Source organism: Haliaeetus albicilla, chromosome 6, assembly GCF_947461875.1.
Source record: "Haliaeetus albicilla chromosome 6, bHalAlb1.1, whole genome shotgun sequence".
In the NCBI taxonomy this organism is placed as follows: Eukaryota; Metazoa; Chordata; class Aves; order Accipitriformes; family Accipitridae; genus Haliaeetus; species Haliaeetus albicilla.
The window spans coordinates 23,580,355-23,605,081 of record NC_091488.1 but is presented as its reverse complement, the minus strand read 5'-3'; the positions used below and the strand labels follow the sequence as shown (position 1 = coordinate 23,605,081).

Genomic DNA, 24,727 nt, shown 5'->3' with positions numbered 1-24,727 from the left:
TATATATATATATATATATATATATATGATCTCTAGCTGAGTTCTGAGAAAGATGAAGTTGACTGGCAAACCATCAAATAATTTGCATACAAGATGTCCTTTAAACCTATCTGTAATGATCTATCCCATTTAAAAGCAAAGCACTCACAAGTCCACAAGTAATAAAAGAAATCTACAAACTGTATTTGTAGAAAAAAACCTTAACAACATGACCCTGAAGAACAAAGTCTTTAAAGCGGTTCTTTGAAGAGGCCCAAAGAACTGCCACAGTGTATTTCCAGAGTGACAGCAACGTGAATCTGACTACAGTATCTTCTAGGGCAGTGAGAAGAGGGGACTTTCCAGTATATATATATATACACCTGTATATATGGATATATATTTATACGTTTTTAAGTTGGCAGGAGCGCGTTTCTCTTCTTGCTAGGGGAAACACAGACGAGGAGAAGTCTATAACGCCTTTCACGCGGACCCGGGTCTCGACCCCATTCACCAGCCGCTAAGACAGTTACTAACCCCGCACGGCCCGGCAGCCTGGGGCTCGACGGCAGCCGCCCCCCCAGGCCTCGAGCCCGCAGCGGACGGTGACAGCCCCGACGGCAGCGAGCCGGATGCCGCGCACGGGGCACCGGTGCCGCTGTCTGCCCGGCTCCGCGGCGGCCGGCGGAGGGGGGCGGGCGCTCCTCGGGAACCGCTCCGCTGCCCGCCCGACACCGGCCTGCGGCGCGGCGGGACCCACGGCCCACGCCCGCGACCCTCCGCGCAGCCGGGCGGGACCCTCCGCGCAGCCGGCCCCCCCCCCCCCCCCCGGGCGCTACCCCCGCCCCCGGCCCGCCCCCGCGGCGGGGCTGGGGCAGGGGCAGCGGCAGGGTCCGGCCGCCGTCGGGGCCTGCCGGGGGGCGGCGGGGGGGGGGCGGCGCGGAGGCGGTGCCGGCCGCCCGCCCGCCTGGGCCGGCCCTCGGCGGTGGGGGGGCGGGGGGGGGGAGCAGATATAGGCAGGGCCGTGGCGCAGAGGGGGAGGCGGTGGCGGGCAGCGGCGCGGAGCCGAGCCGGCTGGGCGCCCCTTCCCCGCCGGCGGGCATCGGCCTGCCCTGAGCTGCTTCTCGGAGGGGAGCCGGCAGCGGGACCGCCGCCATGGGGTCCGGAGGCGGGCTGGGGCTGGCGGCGGTGCTGGCGGCCGCCGTGCTGTGCGGGCCCGGGGGGCTCGCCGGGCGCGTCCTCAGCGGTGAGTGCGCGGGGCCGGCGCCGGGGGCGGGCGGGCGGCGCGGGGCCGGTGGCGTCCGGCGTCGGTGCCGGGGCCGGTGTGGGACCTCAGCGCTCAGGGGAGCGGGAATCACGGAGGGGAAGAGCTGGCACCTAAGCCACTCGTTAAATGACCCGCGTGTTGGGGGCGCGCCGCGAGAGCTGAGCTGGCCCGCCTCCGCCTCGGCGGCTACCGAGCAGCTGCCTCCGCCGCCCCGGCCTCTGTAAGCGTGTGCCGGCCCGGCAGGGGCCGACTGGGGCTCACCGGTGCACCCGTGGGAGCTGGAAGCAGCTATAGGCTTGGCTCTTCAGAGACGGAGAGCTAGGCTGTCCAACGCCTGCAGCACTCTCAAGTCCGTTCCTGCCAGCACGGCGTTGTCTTGCCCAGGCAGATTTTTAGACTCGATTGATTGCCTGCCTGCCTGCACAACGTAGCTCCGTTCTAATTGTTTGAAAAGATAGAGCGTGTACTTGCTACGATGTCTTTCTGAGGAACAGCTCCCGCTGAGATTGGTTTGCGTCTATACAGGAATACTTTTTCTTTGCCTGTAAAATAGTTAGGAGGACAAAGCAAACTTTTAAGAGCATACAGCACAAATAGTTTTGTTACGCGTAGGTATAGCTACAACTCTCAAAACCCAGAGGAAGACAATACTTCAGAAATCTATATCTAACATTTGAGCTTAGGTTTAATTTAAGAGCTGTAGGATCACATTGTGTGTTTCCAGCACACAGGTGCATGTGCTCAGAAGCTGCTAAATTCAATGAAAAGGCTATTTTTAATTGCACTTTGGGTCAAACCCTCCAAGCTAAAGCTAACAGGCTCTCAGAGGCATGTTGCGTGCGCAAGCACATCCATACATTTGTCTTGAAACAAAGATTTACACACTTGACTGCACTTGTTAACAAGTTGTGTGTGTAAATTTCAGTATGTGTGGGTGAGACCATGTCTCTTTACAAACCGATTCCAGAACAAGCAAATTATTTGTATGCAGTTGTTGCAGAGGCTGTAATGGTAGCATGTCAAGGAAACTTTTTTGTAGGCTTTTTTTGTAGCAAACATTTAGTTGCTGAATTCAGATAATTTTCTTAGTTGCTGATGGAGTACAGTTACTGACCATTTTGGTGATGTCTTATTTGAAGAAAGTTCATATGCAGAACTGAGATGTGCTGTTGGGCTTTTGGTGAAACTATTATCTTCTAGGAAACAATAGCTAAGTAGCAGTACTTCCAACATTTTGAAAAAGCTTGCCTGCATGAAGTGTACCCTGAAATATTTCCTCTACCTCTGTTACAATGTGAATTGTACAGTCCTATATATGATACAGCAAAGCTCTTAGTTTAACAATTTTTATGAATACTGTGTAACACTTGTTATTTTAAGGACTAGTGAAGATTACTCATCCACGAGATGCATTTTGCATTAGTAGTCTTAGTGCAGGAGTCTCATGTGTGGCTGAGGAAACGCAGTCCCTTAATCTTTTAGCTGAAGCTTCTGCCTTTAAGTGACACGTAGCAAAGTGAGTAAAGGTCCACCTTTTAAAACAATGTGCAATATGTGTATATTGCTTAGGCAAACTGTTCCTAGGTGCATGTAAGGCTTTGGGGTTTTGAAGGAATACAGGCTCTACCCCATATTTCCCTGAAGTGTTTCAAAGCTTGTGATGAATCTTGTGTCACTGTATTATGCAGCTGATACTTGGCTGGTAGAATACAGGAGAAGATTTGAAGCCACTTAGAGAAGGAACTATTTATGAAGTATCAAGTGTATTAGCTGAAGTTGAATTCATTAGATGAAGATTCTCTAGACAATAACAGACAAAGATATTTAGTATGCTTATGCCAGAATATTTTGATATACTGGCATGAGAACTTTTTTCCCCCTCAAGGACCACACCCCTATCCTGCCCCCTGCACATGGATAGGTCTAGAACTAGTAGTAGTTGGCCTTTTTTCAAACAAGAAGTAGTACTGTTGAATTATTGGGCAGTGTGTGCTGTCCACCTGACTTCCATCTAGCTTAGCTGTCTATCTTATACAAGAACCAACAGTTTGGACTTAAACAGGCTTACATTTAAAATCGTAAGTCTACATTTTAAACAGTCCTGTTTCTGAAAAATTGCTAATTTATCAGTCATGATGCTCTGGAATAAATGGAAATCTCACTGCTCTCATTCCAAATAAGTTAAATATATGATCCCTATCACTCACATAGAAACTGTTCCTGAAACTGACTTGAGTGCTGGTTGGACCTTGTGGAAAGATTCCCATTTGCCGCAGTAAGTTTGCGGCAGATCTAGCAATAACTGCAAAATGGCAACCACTTTGTCTGCAGTGTCAAGAGGGCAGAGAAGGATGGGTCTACCTTTTCAAAATGCCATTTTCTTAGGTAAGGGTTTTCTGTTTCTTTTTCCAAGTATGTTAATTTTCCTATGATAAAATTAAAATGATTATTTGCATCACACAAGTCATATTTATGTGTTATTTCTTTGTAATCTTTAATTTGGGAGTTGTTGAAGAGAAGTAATACAAATGCTTTGTAATTTTTAGTGTAGCTAGATGGTTGTTTTGTGAGCAGTGCTCACAGCTCCAAATCAGAATATCTAGCGTTGCCAGAGAACTGATTCTTAAAGAAAAAAAGTCAAAGCAGGCTCAGGAGAAACTGCTGAGTCTGCCTTGCTGTCCCATGACATCATGAAGAACATGAAGTGATGATAATGCAGTTTGCAAAGATGCAATTACTTTAAGTATCTATTGGGCAGGAGAGATGCAAGCTAATCTTATTACTAATAATTTAACAGCCTATGTATTAATCATAGATGTTGTAGTTTAATGACTGCCATTTGCTGTCTTTTTGTATTTCTATGGCTTTTTAAATTTTGCTTTTAGCTATTGCTATGCATCAATAGCAGATTAAATACCGATATGGTATTTTAAAGCAATATGTATCTGTTGGTGTAAAAGTATTTGGATATATAAAACACTAAAGGAAGAAAAACATTTGGTGGGTCATGAAACCACAGGAGTTGGCCCTAAATTATAGGCTTACTTGCTTCAGATATCTTTAAGGATGTGGATATGTTCATTTGCACAGCTTATGACTGGGTTTGAGTTGATCATAAAATATTGTGAAGTAAGACAATTAAAGAAGTATCTTCATTGGTAATGAATTGAATAGAGATAACAAACCCTTTCCCAAAGGGCACAATTTAATTTAGTTCAATTGGCTTGGCCTGCTTATTACACCTGAGTTTTGTCTGTCAGACTTTAAGTAGTTTCTGTAGATGAAACCTTCATCTGTTTTTTTCTTTTTTTTTTGGACATGGACTACTAATTTTAAGCTACATTTGTAGCTCAGAATTTGAGAAAGTATAATTTGAAAAAACACTGCCGGTCTCATCTGCAGGATACATATGCAACAGCTGTGTATTGAACACAACATTTTGTTGTGAATGTCCAGCATTTGGTTCCATACTAGAAAAGCTTTTAATGGACATGCATGCCCAGGTGGTACAAGATCTTTTTGTTCAGTTGTAGGTCTCAGTAATTACTAAAGCTGAGCCTTTGAGAACTGTGAGGGAAGTTGTGCACTAAAATCCCCTAGACTTCTTTATTAATTCCTCTCCTTATGTACCTATTCTGAGCAATGTCATCTTGGGGACAAATCAATGATCTAGGTTCTTAAAGTGAAATGAGGTGATGACTCTTGGATATAATACATGTTTCTAATAAACATGCCTTGCTCCTAACCAAGAAATTCCATAATACCCTTTGGAAAGACTCTTGATATTAGGTAAACTGCTGTGAATCATGGATGAGAATACAGTTTTGATAACCTGAGATGTGTGATGGTGGATGAGTCCTTATATAGCAGGGTAGAAATACCAAAGTACTTAAATCAGTTTCAGGAATCAGACTTCTATATTAGAGGCAATCCCCCTTGATCAACACTGTAAAGCTTACCTTGCCGATGGGGAACAGCTATGCAGGTTAGCCAGGCTGAGGGTCTGTTCAGGGGCCAAGGAAGGAGTGATGAAAAATTCTAGTGTTTTGTCTCAGGTGAGCATGCTACTTTTCCAGGAATACAACAATCTTGTTCAAAGGTAGAGTAGAGGAAGGCATTGCAATTCTCAAACTCATGATTGCCAAGTCCCAGGACCCCACTTGGCAAATGGGTGCAAGAGAAAATACCTACCATGGAGGGAGCTATGATAGGTAACGTGTGGGACAGTATGGACAGTCTGCTTGTCTTTCATATGGCTTTTCTTGTTCCCAGTGAAACAAGGCTGGTGTGCTGTCTCAGGGTAGCATCTAGGTGCAAAAAACTCTCTTGTCTTGTTGGTCATGTTCTGTACCTTGACTTCTCTGTAGTTCAGCTCTGATCCTGTGTAGATCAAAATTTTTGATTCTAACATATATGCAGGAAAACATGCTTTGGTTCATAAAGTGCTCTATGCAGCACTATTTTTTGAAACTAATTCTCATAATGACTTTCTCTTTGCAAATCTCTCATGGATCAGAAAAGAATGTATAGTAGTAATGTGAAATAAGTAAGATGCAGCAATGACTTGATAGCAATTTCTACACTGTAATCCCATACTTATACCTGTCACTTACTAGTTGGAAAATTGAGTATCTTGCTGAAGCAGTCCCCACTCCCACCACTGACAAGACAGTAGGACCTTCGCTTCCAAGCAATCCTAAGAAATACTGAGTCCTAACTAGACAGTTGGTAAGGCTCTGACTAAATGTAGCCGCAGAATACAGCTAATCACTCTAGGCTCACTTTATAAGCAGTGAAGGAAAAAAAAAAAATCAGTATTTTTAGAATGGGATTAATTTCATTTTAACATAGATCTTGAAAATACTGCAGATACACCCTAAAAATGCCTGTTTCTTTCAGTTGTTTATGCAGTGAGGTCAGTGAGCCAGCTCAGATATGGACAGGTACATTGTGAATAACTAAAGTTTGGTGAGATGAATCCCACTCGGATATATCTCAAGTTTCTTCCCAAACAGGGTTGTATATATGTGATGTGAATGAACCAAATATGCTTTACCTCCATTAGACTTTATTATAAAGGATAATTTACCCTAAGAGAAAAATATTCTAACTTATTTCTCCTCCCCTTAAAGGTCCCTTCTAGTTTTGCCTTGAGTGAACTGTCACTAATTCTAAGATCCTATGTGGATTGGCTTTTCCCACTTTTTTTTTTAGTAGAAGGTGAATGAGAAAGGGTTGTGTGTTGCATTCTCTTTTAATTGTGGAACTACTGCAAAAAGATGGGCACTCTATTGCACTCTTGTACTGAGATGCATATAAGGTGTTCCATCCTAGGAAACTTTAAGTCCATAAACCAAGGAAATCAATATAATTTCACATCCATATACATATAAATTTTGCTTACATCTGTGGCAAATACAGGTATCTTGGTAACAAATCCATGAAAATACACTTACTTGGAAAAAAGCATTCAAATTTCACTGAAAGAGTAAGAGAATGAATGTTGCTTACTCTGGATAATGACTGATGAAGAGTGTATCTTAATGACTAAAGATTTATGAATGATTTCCTTCTAAAGACAAAAATAGGAAATGAACAATCAGCATAAACTCTCAGAAGTCTTAAATTTATGCCTGTGAGAAATCCTGTTGAGGGAGTCTACTGACATATATAAAATTAAGTATGTGTGAAAATGTTTGCTGGCTTGAGACAGTAGAATAAGATTATTCCCTCCCCCTCGGCTGGCACACATTATACTTAAGCCATTCAGACTCTACATTTTTTGTCAAGTCTATTCCACAACATGCTAACAACAAATTACTAGCTGCCATATTATGTCTGTCTTAAAAGTATCTGGGAAATCTGTTCTGGTCTTCACAGCTACACAGAAAACTATTGATGAAGGGACTTAATTTGCCAGTCTTGCCAGTGTCTGTGTCAGTATTTATGCTTTTTTTTATTAAACAGCTGAAATGGTGGAACACTCTTGGTGTGTCTTTAGGCTGTGATATATAAAACATTTTTTATGTTAGTGTGTGTATAAGACTTTTCAGAAAAATGGAAACTATCAAGCAAAACCACTGCTAACAGCTTCAGCAGTAAGTGTTTTGTGGTGTGTTGTGTGGTTTTTGTTTGGGTTTTTTTTATGTCCTGGGTAAATAATCCACATCCTGGAGCAGACTGTAGAAGTGTAGATCTTTCTAACACATCATGTTTCCTCTTATTTTATATATGGCTCGAATAGGTTCCACTGACATTTGGGTGTTATCATTGGCCTGCCTGCTTGTGTCCATGGAATTGAACAGGGTTATTTATACCTATGAAGAGTGTTATACTCTGGGTAGTTTTGCTGTGGGTTTTTTGTTTTGTTTGGTTTTTTTTTAACAAACATAATTCATTGTTAGGGAAACTGTGATCCTGAGTATATATTGCAAAAGAAAATGTTTGCGCTCCATGTCCTATGCTCATGGTGACTTTTTTCTTATTGACAGTTGAGAAGATGCAGATTGTACCACACTGAAATGCAAGCCTAGCATCTCTGTGGATGCCAGTGCTAAGTGTCTAAGCGCATTGTCCTCATCGTGTTTGGTGATGCCAAGGAGCCTGCATTGCTCACAGTGGCGATGTTGCTAGACTTCTCAAAGACAGACAAGGGAAAAATATAAGTCTGACAACAATCTCAGTTCCTTCTTAACATAGGAAAAGTGAAGACAACTTGCAATTTTTAGGGGGTTGTCTCAGCAACTATGTTGGCACTTTGCATGAACCCTTAGGACAGTGCAGGTGTGCACTGGCCCCTTATAGAAGCAAGTGGCTGTCTGCCATGATCAGCCCTGTGATATATACCCATAAAGTTCATGTGATCAGAAGAGAGGAAAACAGTTATTACAGGAAAAGCTAAATGGATCTCAGGCTTTAAATTTATGATGTGCTATATATCTGAAAAAGAGCTGATGCCAAAAAGTAAGTATGTTTCACTTAGATGAAAGGAAAACTGTCAGGGCTTTAATGATCTGACCAGGGGGGGAAAAAGAAGTACTTGGGAAATACTTTATAGATTTTTTTTTTGACACAGACATATGACTCAAATCAGTGACTAAAACTGTTTCATTAAAGTGGATATTTATTTTCTAGTTGAAGACACTTACCCTGTATTGATTTACATAATTGTAATCGTATGTTTTCCTGCAAGGGTAATTGTAGATGGTGAAGTGTTGATTACCTTCTAATGAGATTTAGACATCAAGCTACTTCTTTACAGCTCCATTATCAGTGGCCTGAGATCCCTGCCATGTGTGTTATTTTCTTTGTGAAATGAGTCAATAATCCTATTGCTGTTTGGTGAGGATGGCAGCCTTTTGTGCAGGCAGATATTCCAGTTCTCAGTACATCAAGAATGAGCCTGTGTCTGAAACACCACAACCCTGATTTTGAAAATCCAGACAAACTTGTAGTCTGCTCTAGGGAAGACAAATCCTCCCAGTGCTTTATTCAACACAATGACAAACTTATCTGTTTTGCAGGACAAGGAATCCTTGCTTGCATATTCCCAAGGCCTAGAACAGTGCAGGTTCTGAGGACATAAAGGCTTTAACAAACCTCCCACCGAACAATCTATTTAGATCAAGACTTGTCATCAGTGTTCATATGTATAGTTTTTTAAGCACCTACTTTACTAACCAGCTATCTTACTGCAATATGCAGGGAAGCTATCAGATTTCATTTTAATTGTATTTGTATTCAGCCAGATGGCAAAATTCAGGTGTTAATGATAAGCAGTATTCTTTAATACTCAAATCAGCACTGCTCAACGCTCTTTTACAAACAGACTGCCTCCTTCCTGATTGCTTGGTTTTGTAAAAGTGTAGCTATTGTGGGTCTACCGAGAACAGTTGTTATTCAGGAATAATCAAGTCAACTCCTTGTCCCCAAAAGTGCTTGGAAACACAATAGCATAACTAGTAAAGGCTGATGTGCAGGTGAAAACTCACTTTCAACAATAAATGAACTGAAAATCACTTCCCATGGCAAAAGACAAAATAAAGAAGACAGGGACTGAACTGGGACAAATGCTTCTTGTGTAGCTTTGTATTCTGCATAACTACTAAATCTCTGTATGAATGGTATAATACAGTACTTTCTTTTTACTTACAACCTCCGTTGTCCCCTGTTTACCCTTTCTGCAAGAGTTGCATTAACCCTAGAGATGGCTGTTTGGCTGATGTTTTAGGGCCTCTATCATCATCTTCGCTAATTCAGAAGATATGGGATGGTTAATGGCTAAAGATAGATTATCTGTCCTGTCTTTGAGAGAATAGAAGGAATTTGTTTTTTAGCTATCATTTTATATATGCTATCTAAATGTCTATAATTTTTACATGCTAATGCTTAAGAATTTAGCAAGAAAGGGACTCCATTATGACAAGTATTGTAAGAAGACTGGCTAATAGATGAGTTTTTTTGAGAGGTTGGGGATGGCCACTATTAAGCCACCTTAGACATTGTCTACATGCTAATTACTATGTGATATGATGTATACAAACTGTCTGCCTGCACACATATCTACCTGAAGTACAGCTACTTAATAGGCAAATGTGACCTCAGTTATTATATATAAGCTCTTAAAAGGAACTTGGAACCTTTGAATTTTTTTCACAAAAGAAAAATCACTTTAGAGAAACTGTATTATGAGAATTAAGCATAACCCCTAAACCAGAAAAAGTATGAATTGGTAATGAATGTCTCTTCTCTCTGCAGACTTGGTTATTAGGAGGATGGGAGGAAAAAGTAGCTGTTAAGTTATGGAAGAGTTAGCGATGAAGGTATTACTACAGATACAGGCTGGCATATTATCTGTATAGCAGTTTGTATATGAATGGCAAATTTGTGAGCACGCGGAATTCCTTAAGCTGCTCAGGAGCATAAGCTGAGCAACAGCTGTGATTTGAATACTGACTCAACTAGAGAATGATGTGTCTTCAATATTACAAACTTTGGGAGAGAAGATGGTAATTTGCTTTTATCATAAATGAAGGCAGAATGTAATTATGAAAGCTTATCACAGTAGTATTTTTTTAAAAAAAGTAGTATGAATCATCAAAAAACCAAATTAAATTCACTAGCTGGACACAAATATGATGCAGTAAAACATCAACAACAGTAACATAATATATCAAAACATGACCAGCAGCTGAACCCAATCAAGGGCAATTGACAGGACGTGTCAGCTTTGAATCAAAATGTGATTAGGAAAATTTAATACCTTTTAGCCTCTTACTGGCCACATTCTGAAGTGCATTACTGGGACTTGGCGTGGAGCACCCTGTGACACAGGGACACGTGAAAACAAATTGTTCCCAGTGTCCTGCGTGCTGGTTACAGATCCCCTGAGGTCAATGTGCTCACACAAGCTCAAGACCAAGACTAGTCTTTAACACAGGCAGAGAAATATTACCTAGCCAGTGGAATATTTTGGTTAATTTATGTAGATTTCTGTCTTGCTATTATTTTGTGATCACTTTCCCTTAAGTCCTTTTGTCTTTATTTTGTTACTTTATTTTCAGAGGCCTCCACCAGCCTCATGCTGACCTCTGGGACTCTGATTAGTGTTAAATATTTCACGTTCCTTTGTACAAAATGTTCCTTTGTTTCTGCTGAATCTATTATCTTGGGAAGAAAAAAAGTCACAGTATGAAAACATAATGGACTGCAGGCTTTGTGCATTCCTTTGTTCTTTCCTCACATATGCTATGCATGTGCAGCTGCTCTTCCCCACTAATCTAGGTGGATGCTAATGGTAGTGGACCCTGGACTGTAGGTTAGTTTGAGGTGCAAGAGGAAGAGCAATGGGATTTACCAGTAGCGAGCTTATCTTCTACCTGACATCTTCAAAACCTGCAGCTGAGTCATATGTGTTATTCAAGATAACTTTTGTGCCCCTCATGGCCTATGGGGGTGTAGTTAGGACTGAGCCTGATGCTCTCAGGGTGAGTCTTTGAGCTGGGTACTTTTGTTTCTAAATGATATTTTGCTATAACTTCTGTCATGACAGACCTAAAGGAACTTAGTATTTCTGTTTAATTAAGCATCATCTTTAAAACATAATGGAGAAACAATAGATTGAAATGCCAGCTGAGAATTTGCTTTTTCTCCTTTTCTTGAAGGAGATTGTTTTTTTTGTCCTGCAGAATTATCTGCAGAAAATTTTTAACCACGTATCAAGTATTTCAACTAAAAGCTATCTTTGTTTTAATGTTAATGTCAAAACATTCTACTATGGAGCTGCTGTGTGACACCCAAAGATGAAAACTGGTCCATATGGATGGAAATGGTAACTAGCACTTCTTAGAACAAGTACTTGCTTTCTTCAGCTAATGGGCTGGTGAGACAAAGTGAGTGCAAGGGAATTTCAGCCAGTTCAGGTTCTCTGCAGTAGGCAACTAGAGCTGCTAAGGCTGAGGGAACAGGGCCAGAGCTATCTTGTATAGCTAGTGTATGGAGGAGGGGTAGAAAGAACAAACCTGGAGATGTTTCCATTAAGGAAACTGGGGAGACCTAATCTTGCAGTTTTGCAAGTGGGAAAAGAGAGAAGAACTGTCTTTGTCAGTTAGTTGTTGCTTCAACACAGCACTCTTCCCTCAACAGGCAAGAAAGCAGCTGTTGAGAATGTAAGGTGTGGGTTGAGGACACCAAGGCAAGTACGTGTTTTGCCTATTGCTGTGCCTGCTTCTGACCAGAGTCTGGGCTGTTCTGCTTTGGTGAGGGAAGGTGGGTCAAGGATTAAGGAGCTGATATATTCCATGAAAGGAAGGTTATAAGCACTCCACCTTCACATCTGCGGATAGCCAGGCAGGGTTGGTTGAAACCTTAACTTGTCTGAGCATTTGTAATGGAAAACAGTAAGAATGAGTTCTTAGATCTTATTAAATTAATTAGTTAGATCTTTGGTCTCATGCTGAAGGGAGGACTAAATACAATAATATGCTCTTCTTTTTTTCCTTTCTGGATGCCCTGTAATGAAACAATGTTTTCCTTCATGTTTTCTTTCATCTCTCAAGCAGCATGGGGCAGACTTTGTGGAAAGGTTGTAAAGGCCTAACTTGCCTATATTTATTCACATGACGTAGTATCTTAGCCTGATTCATTCCAATAGACTTGCTTACAAATCTAATTTCCAGTCATTTGTGACAGAAAAATTGGAATTCAATTTATACAGTTGAAATAGCAGATGTTGCTTTAGAATTAACAGTGGAGTCTTGTCTGCTGCCAAGATGTTAGAAGGTAAAATAGCCCATAGTTAATGTTTCCATGCTTATCTTGTCTGCTATAGAATGTGGTCCATTCTGTCATTTTTCACTGGTAAATTATTTCTGCTTTGTAGTTCAGAAATTAGTAGTGAGAGAAAGCTGTAAAAAATGAAGCTCAAAAACTTGACATCTCAGCGTGTTCCAAGAGGAGCACTAAAACACTGACTGATTTGCCAGCTATTAAGGCACAACTGCAGATTTGCATTAACACATTGAACTAACTCTGCTACAGCAGATAAAAGTCCCCTTCAAAAGAAGAAAGAAAGGATTCAGAGAAGGTCATTGCCTAAACACAGGGACTAAATTAACTAGGAAAAAAAATTTCACAGCTTCTTCCAGAAAGCTTACTACTCTGCATCACATACTTCATTCACACCGGATGGGTCTTAATGACAAATATTTCTTGGTTTCTTGCTGTTTTCTCTGTTGTGTTCTAGAGGTATATTCTTGCAGAAATGATCAGCCTGTAAGGAGGAAATTATTTCTTTTGCCACAGGTGTAGAGAGCAACAAAGGAAAGAGAAGTAATTTAGGAGTTGGATTGTACACAAATTTTCACTTGTTCAGTTCTTTCACTTTATAATGCTTGATTTCAGAGTTATTTAACCCTGCAGAAACATCTGCATTAGCAATGGTATCCTCAAAAATGATTCAGATCAGTTTAGGGGAAGAAAAAAAAAGTTTGCACACAAAGTTTCAAGATTTTAACTAACCCTTTCGGATAAACCCTTGGGTACAGCTTGGGCCTTCACATCCGTATTCTGGGTAGATCCAAGAGGGCTTCCTGCTCCAACTGCACAACAACAGCAAGCTGTTACTGGACACCTATTAGGGACTGCAGTAGCATCTATTGAGCAACTCTGCTGTCACTGTGCATCACAAGTGCCTGTCCTTCTCCTCCCTGCTCTGAACAGTCCCACCTAGTTTCCTCAGCTGAGTGCGGGTAATGGAGCTGTGCCTTCACACTGATACAACTTCTGCATTGGACCAGTGTACAGTACAACTTGGGGCTTACGGACGCAAACCTTATAGCAGCTCAGATACAGCACATGCCATTTGGCAATGTGAGTGTCTGTGCAGCAGCTGACTGGGAGATAAGTACCCTGAAGAAGCTTGGTCCGTTAGCCAGCAAGGACCCGGTTGTCCTGACGGAGAGGTCATTTGATTCAGGTTTTGGGAGAGTCATGGAAGAGCAGAGACTGTGTGTGAGAACAGAGAGTGAGGGGGGCACTTCAGCCACCTGAGAAACACACAGGGAAGGGGAGCTGATGTCTTTGTTATGGATGAAAAGCTAGCTATTTTCCCATGAAAGGGAGGCACAGCACAGGAATTGAGATCAGTAGTGGCAAGCCCACTCATCTCAGTGGATTGAACGTTCCTGCATAACTGAAATCATGGCAGGGGTATTTTGATATCTGAATTTGCTCATAACTTACTACTTGGTGTCATGGAGGACTATGTGCACAGAATGAAAGGAATCATGAGTTTATTTCTAAAAATTGTCTGGGATATAAAAAGAACAAGACAATGGATAAAGGATTCTCCATAAATCTGCATATTCATCTTGAATTAATGCTAATCCAATCTTTAGTTACAGGGACAGGTTTGGTCCCTTTTCCTTGTAAATGATTAGTGTCCTGCATAATTCAGTGCTAGCCTTTGGATGTTTGCACTGTTATGTATATATGTGTACTCTGGCAATAAGCCATTGTCACTCACCCAGTGGTGAGGATCAAAATGTTGATCAGCTCCTCCTTCACTGTGCACTCTGTCCTGTCAATGAGACAGAGCTCCTGGGGAAAATAAAAAGGTGATGATCATGTTAAAAAAAAATGTGAATCGCAGTGTTATAGATTAAGGGAATGAGCTCTGATTTCACATGAAGCTTTCATTCTTGCAGTTCCCACTTTTGAGCATTTAGAGTTATCACTTTGTTACTTTAACAGTGGTATTTTTTTTCTTTTTGTTCAAAGAAGTCTTATGAAGAAACCTATTATTTTATATGCATCTCTAACAAAGGGTTTGCCCCTTGATTATTCAGCACCATTGCTCAGCTAGGACTATGGCTCTTACTACTTTCAATGATAGCAAGGCTCTTAACCTATATGAGTAAAGGGAAGTGGCAGGAAAGGAATTTGGGCACACACAATATTGTCAGGACATTATCAGAGAAAGTCCAAATAGGTGCTCTCTTCCTGATCTCAGAGCCTGGCTTTTTCCATGGATATATGTGGCACAAGCTTGTCCTTACATTAGGTTATTCTTGTTCCTGTATTATTTTGGCAGATTGCTGATAAACAAGGGACTTTTCAGAAGTGTGTCTGCCAAGCCAAAGTAAGAATGAGACCGCAAAGATACTTCTCTTACTGACAGTCCTTCTCCCAGATGAACTTTAATAGGATATCATAAAGAAAAGGTTTCAGAGATTTATTTTTGAGAAAGATTACAGGAATTGTAGGAAACACTAGAAAACTAAACATCGTTTATCCCCCCTGCCGCTATAATTTAGCTTTCCACAATAGAAAAGATCCCCAAAATAAAAGTTACTTTAGCTAAAAGTCATGAGGTGATCCTGTTTTTACGTTCCTATATTCATGCAGCTTTGATACAGTCTGCTTATTGTCTGCAAATTCTTGAAACTGTTCTGTGCAAATGTAGAGAAGTCTTCAGTCAGCTCTTGTGCTGTATGCAATCTAAGTATGCTACTTGTCATTAAATACAAAAATGAAGCAACACTGAATAAAGAAGAATTAACTTTATTGTACCTTTTAGGCTTTTTGTTCGCTTCTACGTTTATTCTTTGTGTATACAAAAACACTGGCTTAAAAAGCTTAAGTACAGCTTAAATTACAGGAGGATGTTGCTGTTTCCCAGTGAAAAATTACAACTTCTCTTTTAACATGATAAAACCTATTCAGAGGTAAAGCCAAAGGGTTGTTTACATGAGTCGTGTATCTGGGTTTGCTTAAGAGTGAGAGTAAATATAACATTTCCAAATGCAGAACTGACATGGTACAATAAAATACTGTCCTTGCCAAATTTTCCAGTAAAATGATAAAATTTGTTGATTTCTAAACAATCTAGATAATGTCTTTTAATTCTTATTACTTTGGTATCCTTTAGTAATCCTTAGTTAGCAAAATAACTCTCCTACTTTTCTTCTCCAATGATAATTTTCCATATTGAAAAAACTTGATTTTTTTTAAAAGAGATGGTTAGCTTACTTATATTTAGAACCCTTCTCCTGTCCCCAAATAAACATACTGAGTTCAGCTGCAGCTGATGAGTTTGTTCATTCCACACCTTACATATGTTGAATAAACTCAAGAGAATCTCACTAGTTGAAGATGATGATAATTAATTTTCCTTTTTATGAAAAAAGGTATGTGTCTTTCTCAGTCAAAGAACTGGAAGGAATAAACATTATTTCTTCATTTGGCCTTTGATTCCTTCCACAAATGTAACTCTGAAGGGCAAGGGAAAACCAGTGTAAATGCAGTAGATCTAGTGCTTTTTGAAAGCATCACAAGGCTTCTTTGTGGTATCTGGATAGTGTTGTGATATCTACTAATATCTGGAGTTTCTGTTGGCTGTGTTAAGCGATGTTAAGAGTGTGGCCAGCTCCTCCAGCACCTCCAGTCCCAGGACTCTCTCCTGCCTGGCTGCTGGTGCCCATCCTGGTTCCCAGGGCCTCTGTCTGAGCTGAGGGATGTGGCTGCTGCTTTCCCCTTTGCTGGTTCAACCAGTAGCAAAGTTGAGCAGATATCTCAGTGCCCCACAGACAGGACACTGACATGGCTGTCACACAGATTGCCGCAGGCAAGGTGCTGTCTTCAACAGCACCAGAGTGCAGGACCTACATAAACATAGGCAGCCAAGTCCCCCCCTCCTCCTCAGCTGGCAGAGATAGAAGGTCACTAGGGAAGGCACACATGCAGAGGCACACACACCTGTTTTACAGGTGACTGGCCCCTTTTTGTCTGTTCCCCCTTTGCTCCTCCCCATTCCTTAACCCTGCATGGTCCCTCATCAGATTGCATAGGACCACCAACTCCCCCAAGATGCTCATCAAGTTGCAAAATCCTATTTGCCTGCATTATCTAGATAGCCCACCAATTAGTGTGCCTAATGAGGTGTTTTTTTCGTGTTTTTCTCCATTATGTTTTCCTGCCGTGTTTGTGTCTGTTTCATTCCTTTTCTTATTATTCCTTTTTGCACTGAAAAAGTCGTCAACCAGATACCCTTAAAGGGGCAGACACTCTCCTTCCACATACACTTACAGGTGGTACTTAGACACATTATACCAAAGAGTAGCTATGAGGTCCTTGTGAATACAGCCTCTCAAGTCTAGATAGCAGAATCAAGAAACTGCTAACTGCTTCTTGCCACTAAAATTGAGAATTTAAAACATTTGTTTCTGATCAAATAGCTTTGATTACAAAATAAAAGTGGAGTTGGTCCATTAGTATGAAATAGTTCAGAAAATACCCTCCAAACATCCTGGCTTTAACAGAGAGGCCTGATGGTACAGTCATTAAAGTAGAGAATATTTTTCTAGAAGTTAGTGGGAATCATCAGTGTCTTGGAGACTTTCACAGGCCTTGGGAAGAAAGCCATAGATTCCCATGAACTGTATGATGTTTTCAATCCAAATTAAAGCTAAGATTTTCAGCAGTGTCAATGTATTGCCATGAGTCCTTTCAGATGAGGGCACAAGAAAAAAACCTACTGTCTTTCTTCATCACTGTATGCATTCTGTGCTTTTTTTTTTTAGTTGTGATATTTGTTACTTTGTTCTAAACACTCTCATATTTATATTTTTCAGGTCAAAAGGTGTGCTATGGTGACTTCAAGCGTTCTTGTTACAAGTTAGCTTATTTCCAGGACTTGTCTAGACGTGTGGGCTTTCAGGAGGCCCGTCAAGCTTGTGAAATTGATGGTGGGGCTTTACTGAGCATGGAAAGTGAAGCTGAGCAGCAGCTAATAGAAAACATGTTACAAAACCTCACTAAATCAGGCTCTGGGATTTCTGATGGTGATTTCTGGATTGGGTTGTGGAGAAGTGGTGACGGACTAGCCACCTCAAGTGCTTGCCCTGACCTCTACCAGTGGGCTGATGGAAGTATTTCACCATTCAGGTAAGTCTGTAAAACTGCTTATTGAGAAGGTTTCATGGAAAGAAATGGAGAATGAAATGCCTGGCAAGTTAGGTCTTCTAGAAAGAAGCCTGAAGACTTGCTGCCTCATGAGGTTAGTAGCTTCCCTCCTTAACATCTCCAGCTAAATGGGAGGTGGCAGCCAGGGGTTTGAATTTGTAGCGGTAAAAGCATGACATAAGCGTGGCTTCAGCCTACAGTTTTCTTTCCTCCCATCTCAGGAGTTTGCCTCTGTATGGCTTTTGGAGTTTTTCCGGCCACACACACAGTCTTTAAGATATGGTCTGAAAGCAGGCAGACAAGTTCTGCAAGACTCTGGCTGCCTCAAATCAGGGAGCCAGCCACTAAGTAAATTAATGCATGTTACTTAGTGTAAATTATTCTGTTTCTACCCTGTCTTTTGAAAAGCCTTTAATTTCCTGATTAAGCCAAAGACCAGAGTAGCAGCAGGACAAAGGGGCAGGTAAGAGTCAGATAGGAAGGAAAACAAACAGGTAGCAGAGCAGTAGGGTGTTATTTCTGCAGAGGTGCTTTGATTGGTCAAAATCTTTTTTAAGATGCAGAGATATGGAGCCCAGGCCCTAAAGTCCTTTCACAGAGGAGTTGTGGGAAATGCAGCATAGCTTTGAAGAGGATGGGGCCACTGGGGTTGACATGTCTTCATTGATGTAAACTCCTTGTCTTGGCATCCTGATGAACCTTACCTTCAAAATTTGAAAGTTTGTCTTTATGTGTACTACTAGAAATTGGTATACAGATGAGCCTTCCTGTGGAAGTGAAGCCTGTGTTGTGATGTATCATCAGCCAACTGCAAACCCTGGCCTGGGAGGGCCATACCTTTATCAATGGAATGATGATAGGTGCAACATGAAGCACAATTTTATCTGCAAGTATGGCCCAGGTAGGTGAAACTAAATTTATATTTCACAGGTGAGACACTTGCTTACAAAAATAATTGCTTCTTGTTTTGTGAGGGAATCTGCAAATGTCTTGTGGCCTGCTGTACTGACTCCTTTGATGTGTGAGTGCCTGAGCTGACATTAACAGGGGATATAATATAGCAAATCTAGTGATAATTTAAACCTATCTGTATTCAGTAAGAATGTTTTCAAGGTTAGCTTCACTATCATGCATTCCCAGCTTTACTTTGATTTAACTCATTCACTAGTTATTTTATTTTCCGCAAAGTGTTTTAAGTGGCCATTTGCTACTTTCCTTGCTCGCTATCAAGTAGAATGACCAAGATATCTCTTGGTCCTACTGTAAAAAAAAAAAAAAAAAAAATTACACTGTCCTTGTAGTTGCAGACCTCTGCCATTTTATACCAACTTAAGTGTGATGGCTGTTTCAAAAATTTTGGCTTAAAGAATGAGGTCTAGAACAGCAGGAAGAAAATTCTGCATTCATGCCTGTAGATTTATAGATATAAAAAGCAGATGCACACTAGTTCAGATGGTGACAGAAAAAGCCAGATCTTAGACAATTTGGCTGTACTTCCAGACATGACATAGGTTCTGTATATGTCAGTAGAGGAAACATGAACTATAAACTAGAACTTTGTGCAAACAGAAAAAGGAGGTGAAAAGTAAACTTTCAAGTTGAGCCTGTAGCAGTTTCTACTTTTGGTGGTACTTACAGTAAAAGAAAACATGTTTTTCAACAGGATTATGCAAGTATTTTCAAATAATTTATGGTGTGTCTGCTTTTCAAAAACTAAGCTGAAAGTCAGAATGCATATCAAATTCTACTCTTAGCAGCTATTTGATTTACCTAATTCTGCAGTTTCCTACCTGCTTTATGCTCATGATCTAGCAATAATCACAGTCTTTGTAGAGATCCATCTGTCTGTAGAGATTCAGGCTATCTTCTTCCTCTGGTTTTGGTGGATATATAGCTTTCTCACTGTCTAATATCTTAATGAGGATATTAATGGCAATTAATATTGCAAGCAAGTATTATTTACTTGGAAGGCTTGATATACCCACACATTTTACCCCCCCCCCCGGCCTCCAAATCTGTTCCTGCTTCTAAAATTATTAGTGACTATCACTATCTTATGGTGCTCAGTTTTCATCTTGGTCACATAGGCAGTTCAAGGAATGTACACAATTTTATTACTTTTACAACTGATCACAGTTATTTTGAAATGAGAGCACAATAAAAATGTTTTAAGTTGTAAAATAACAACATTTTTTTGTCAGAAAATACAGGTTTGATTAAAAGGGCTCAGTTTCAAGTATATTTCATAACTTTAAAACCAAACAAATTTAAGTGAAATAATTATTCTGTAATAGTAAACTACTTACCATTCTAGTTGAGATGTGATAGAGAGTTGATTTTTCCCTATTGCTTTCACCATCTGAAAAAATGCCGGGTATTTTGGATTGGCAGAAAACAAAGTGATAACAGTAACAATGAAAATTAATTCATATTTCTTTCACTATGTAGAAATAGATTACTGGTGTATAATGAAGCATATAATAAGGCAAACAATATATAAGTAGATTATTATTAGGACTGATGTTGTCATGAAGCTAAATACAGTACTACTGAATTGTATCTATTTATTTTGCAAGCTGTTGGAATTGTGCTCTTTAGCAAAACAGACTATTCTTCAGAAATATGTTTTTCTATCACATGGAGAAGAGGAGTAGATACATAAATGTATATAAATAGGTATATGACATTTCTTTCACTGCCTGAAGAAAGTACCACAGTGTTTGTAAGAAAATTATATTTGCTATATAAAGTCTAGTGAGACTTACAAATGTCCTTCCTCCCCCACCCCAAATTACTGTAATAGCTTCAACGTCAGCCATTTGCAATACAAAATGCATCCATTTTACCAGGAGTATTAAAGTGCCACACGCATATTGAATCTTACTTTATCTGAGTATATTGTTTTTCACAACTTTCCTGTCTGTTTTGAGTATATGGTGTATGATACGAGTCACAGACCAAAACACGTAGGTTTGTAGGTGACCATGATGAAGTTGTATCTAACTGTATCAGCGGCAAGTTCAGGGCAGTGAACTTATTAAGCAGTCTTACTCAAGCAGCAGCTACGTTTCTGGTAGTCACTTCCATTTTTCTAAGCCCTTTTTATAGTACCTCCCTTGACAGTATTTACTGTTGCAGTGTTCAGTCTGGCTTTAGATCATATTGATCATTCAGCGATCTTAAATTTAATTATAGGTTGGTAATTGCAACCACATTTAGTTCTTGTCCAGCTCCTGTAGGCTTGATTATGCAATCAAATGAAAAACTCATCTCCTCTTCTGCTGTCTAGAGCCAGCAACTCAGTTCTTGTGGTATTTTGATATCTTTGTATATGGCCCAACGTAGCCAGTTTTTACCAGAGTAGATGAAATAATTGCCTTTGTTCTAGTAGGCTTTATTGCTTCTTTGATTTCTCCCAGCATTTTGTGCGTATCAGGACACTCAGAACTGCAGGCTCATAGCACTATTATGTTAATATAATCTTATGATAAAGGAATGGTATTCAACCAGTCATGCAGATTCCACTCCTATGCCCAATATGAGGTAATTAATTCTGTAATCTTTGTAAACTTTTAGTTGTAACAATAGCCATAAGTAAACTTGCAAGCGTCTGCAATAGAGCTCAAAAGCTCAAAGCCATGAATTGGTTCTCCAGTTTCTGATGCATTACAATATGACACTATCATTCCTCTTTTAGTGATTTCACTTGCTTATGTGATGTATCACTGCCCATGATTTGTATTTTGGGGCTGCCTGATGCAAAACCAAACTACATGAAGCTGACATCTAAAGTCATAAACTTGTGCTGCTTTGTTGTGCTTCATAGCCAATATTCTGTAAGCATTAATTTAAAAATGTGAATAAGATTTAAGTATTAATCAAGAACACTTCTTATATTGTTTTAGGATCATCTGCACAAATGAAACTTTGAATATGTTAGGAGTTTTATTCAGCACAAGAAATTAAGGGATTCAGTGATTTAGCCAGTAACGTAGCAGAGGCCACCAAGAATTGGAACTAGAATAAACTATAGCCTTTTTCTAAGGAGCAAAAAAGTATGAACTAGAAGTGATTTGACACTAGTCTTTGGTAATAAGATTAAATGCTGAATAATTAAGCAATTATTGTTTTGGAGAATGTTTCTGTGATACTGCATGCAAAATAATGAAAACATCTGTTTTATTACACACATTTTTCATTCTTCAACAATCAATTTCAAATATTGATTTAACAGATAATGTCTTAGAAAAAGAATTAGGAGACAGAGCAGAGCCAGATTACGGTAAGAAATTTTGAAACATTAAATTGAGTTGCAATGGTAAATACATAATTATAAGGATAGCTTACAAGAACCTTCAAAATTACTCAAGTTTAACAGGCATAGTTTAGAATTGGAACATAAGAAAAATCAATCCTTTAGAGAGCAATAGCTACAAATATATGGCTATTGTTCAGAATAGCAGTGCTCATAATTCTTGTTCCAGATGTAATCCAAATTTTGCAATAAAATCCTGTTTGTTTTTATATCCAGCAGTTTAATGAATCCTGAAAATGTTCATCTTTCCAATATAAATTAAGATGTAATTACTATTAATTTAACAACATAACAGCCATATTTTTTACTCACTGTTTTCCTAAAATGTCTGATATCCCTTTCAGATATTTTTCCAACAGTGCCAGCAGGAAATCCTTATGACACAAGCAAACCAGAAGATCAGTATCATGTTATTGCTACTGAAACAGGTAATGTGTTCATATGAATTTAGTGTTCTGGTAAAAATATTAACAGTGTACTCAGTTAAATTAATCTTTAACAATTTCCAACCTTGTCAATGGGAGGAAGCAGTCTATTTCCCCAGGAAGTACCCTGAAAGCATATACTTTTGAATAACATTTCAAGAGTTTTAGTCAGTCCACTTTGTACCTGCAGAAACAAATTATTTCCATGTCTACCCAAACTATTATCCAAATCTACAGTTTAGCATTCCTTGAAATCTGCACTGTTGTCTCTAGCACTGGTGAGTCTCGGTAAGCACTGTGCCATAGCTCCCTGTCGTGGTTTAACCCCAGCCAACAACTAAGCACCACGCAGCCAGTCACTCACTCCCCCTCCACCCAGTGGGATGGGGGAGAAAATTGGGAAAAGAAATAAAGCTCGTGGGTTGGGATAAGAACTGTTTAATAGAACAGAAAAGAAGAAACTAATAATGATAACACTAATAAAATGACAATAATAGTAATAAAAGGGTTGGAATGTACAAATGATGTGCAGTGCAATTGGTCACCACCTGCAGATCGACACCCAGCTAGTCCCTGAGCGGTGATTCCCCGCCCCCCCTTCCCAGTTCCTAAACTAGATGGGACGTCCCATGGTATGGAATACCCCGTTGGCCAGTTTGGGTCAGGTGCCCTGGCTGTGTCCTGTGCCAACTTCTTGTGCCCCTCCAGCCTTCTTATTGGCTGGGCATGAGAAGCTGAAAAATCCTTGACTTTAGACTAAACACTACTTAGCAACAAGTGAAAACATCAGTGTTATCAACATTCTTCTCATACTGAACTCAAAACATAGGACCTTACCAGCTACTAGGAAGACAATTAACTCTATCCCAGCTGAAACCAGGACACTTCCCCAAGTACCCCGTGTTTTAAGAAACTCCACATGCTAGGAAGAATTAAATGCTTTGCTGAAATTTCTAGCAGAGATAACACTTGATGTTTTGAAAACAGGTACCTACTGCCTAGGAGCTTGCTGTAATGCTCCTAGCTACTTCATTTAAGCAATTTGTCATGAATGGAGTCCTGAGGTTCATGAAGAGTTGTAGCATGGCCTTAATTCAAGGAATTGAACATCTCTAAGGAGCAACTCAGGATTTTAAGGATTACACCGTGGGGTTATGGAAAGCTGGTGCTCCATTTCCATGCTGATTGGCTCAATTTGAGCCAGTTTCCTAACTGATGTTCCTGTTGTTTGTAAATCCAGAGGAATGGATATACTGATAAACTGTATTTTGAAATCAATAAAACTATTTATACAAACCATGCAAAGACTTTCCATCTAAAACTCACAGAAACCCAACCTGAACATTCACATTTATTCCTGCTAGTGAAAATATGTTCAAAAGAGGACAAGGGGAAAGAAAGTCTCCATGATTTGTACGTTAAATGTATACTGTTATAAAAGATAGGCATATAGTTACTGAAAAACAGTCAGACCCTTCTGGAAGTTGTAGACCCCATCCTCTATTGTAGGCAGATAATAGAGTCCAAGCTTGTACTATTTCCCACTCCTTTTGTCCAGGGACCTGCAGGGGAGCACCTTTAGCACTCTCCTGATTAGTCAAGGAGAGTGTACATTTGTCTAAGAGGAATGGGGAGACAAGAGCAGGGTTTGTTCCTGTTGTAGTCCTGCATGGGTGAGAAACCAACATGCAAGGGCAGCTGAGTAGACAGGTTGTATGGATTGTAAAAATAATAGGCTGTGAAATGTACTCTGTTAAAATACTTGAATTTTCAGTTACAAAATTGGAAACCTTGCGTTGATGCATATAAAAAATGTCAGAATTTAAGCCCTTAAGATATGTTTTGCACATCACCAGAAAAGTACTATTTTATTCTTGATATTGCTGAGTTAACTTTTTGGAGCTCTTCCTATAGAAAGAATGGATAAATGTTCTTTTATGTAAATTAATGTATTTCTAATATTTTACTCCAGATTCTTACTCACATGGTTAAGAGAGTTTCAACATGGGAGTTGTTAATGAGAACTTTTGTCTTGTAGGTATAATTCCGAATCTAATTTATGTCGTAATACCCACTATACCACTACTGCTGCTGATACTGGTGGCTTTTGGGACTTGCTGTTTCCAGATGCTTCATAAAAGGTAAAATTTACTAATGCAGAATGGTCTTATAATGCAGAATTCATATTTCCATTGCCAAGCTATTCATACTGAAAGACTTCTTACATCTGTCCCCAAATATGCAAATAAGCTTTTTTTCATCTATTAAAATCTAAGTAGT

General features: G+C 39.9%; 1 protein-coding gene across 4 annotated transcripts in view; it reads left to right on the top strand.

Annotated features, from left to right (window-relative positions):
• Nucleotides 1–991: 991 nt before the first annotated feature.
• The window catches only part of CHODL (chondrolectin), a 28,225-nt gene continuing 4,489 nt past the window's right edge, over nucleotides 992–24,727 (top strand). For 2 of the 4 annotated variants that reach the window (XM_069785322.1, XM_069785323.1), the window contains exons 1-6: nucleotides 992–1,225; nucleotides 17,377–17,689; nucleotides 18,451–18,608; nucleotides 21,942–21,989; nucleotides 22,367–22,450; nucleotides 24,486–24,588. In XM_069785322.1, the coding sequence (XP_069641423.1) occupies nucleotides 1,135–1,225; nucleotides 17,377–17,689; nucleotides 18,451–18,608; nucleotides 21,942–21,989; nucleotides 22,367–22,450; nucleotides 24,486–24,588 (797 nt within the window). In that variant the 5' untranslated portion in view covers nucleotides 992–1,134. The remainder of the gene's footprint in view (nucleotides 1,226–17,376; nucleotides 17,690–18,450; nucleotides 18,609–21,941; nucleotides 21,990–22,366; nucleotides 22,451–24,485; nucleotides 24,589–24,727) is intronic. The other 2 variants (XM_069785321.1, XM_069785324.1) reach the window with 2 other exon arrangements.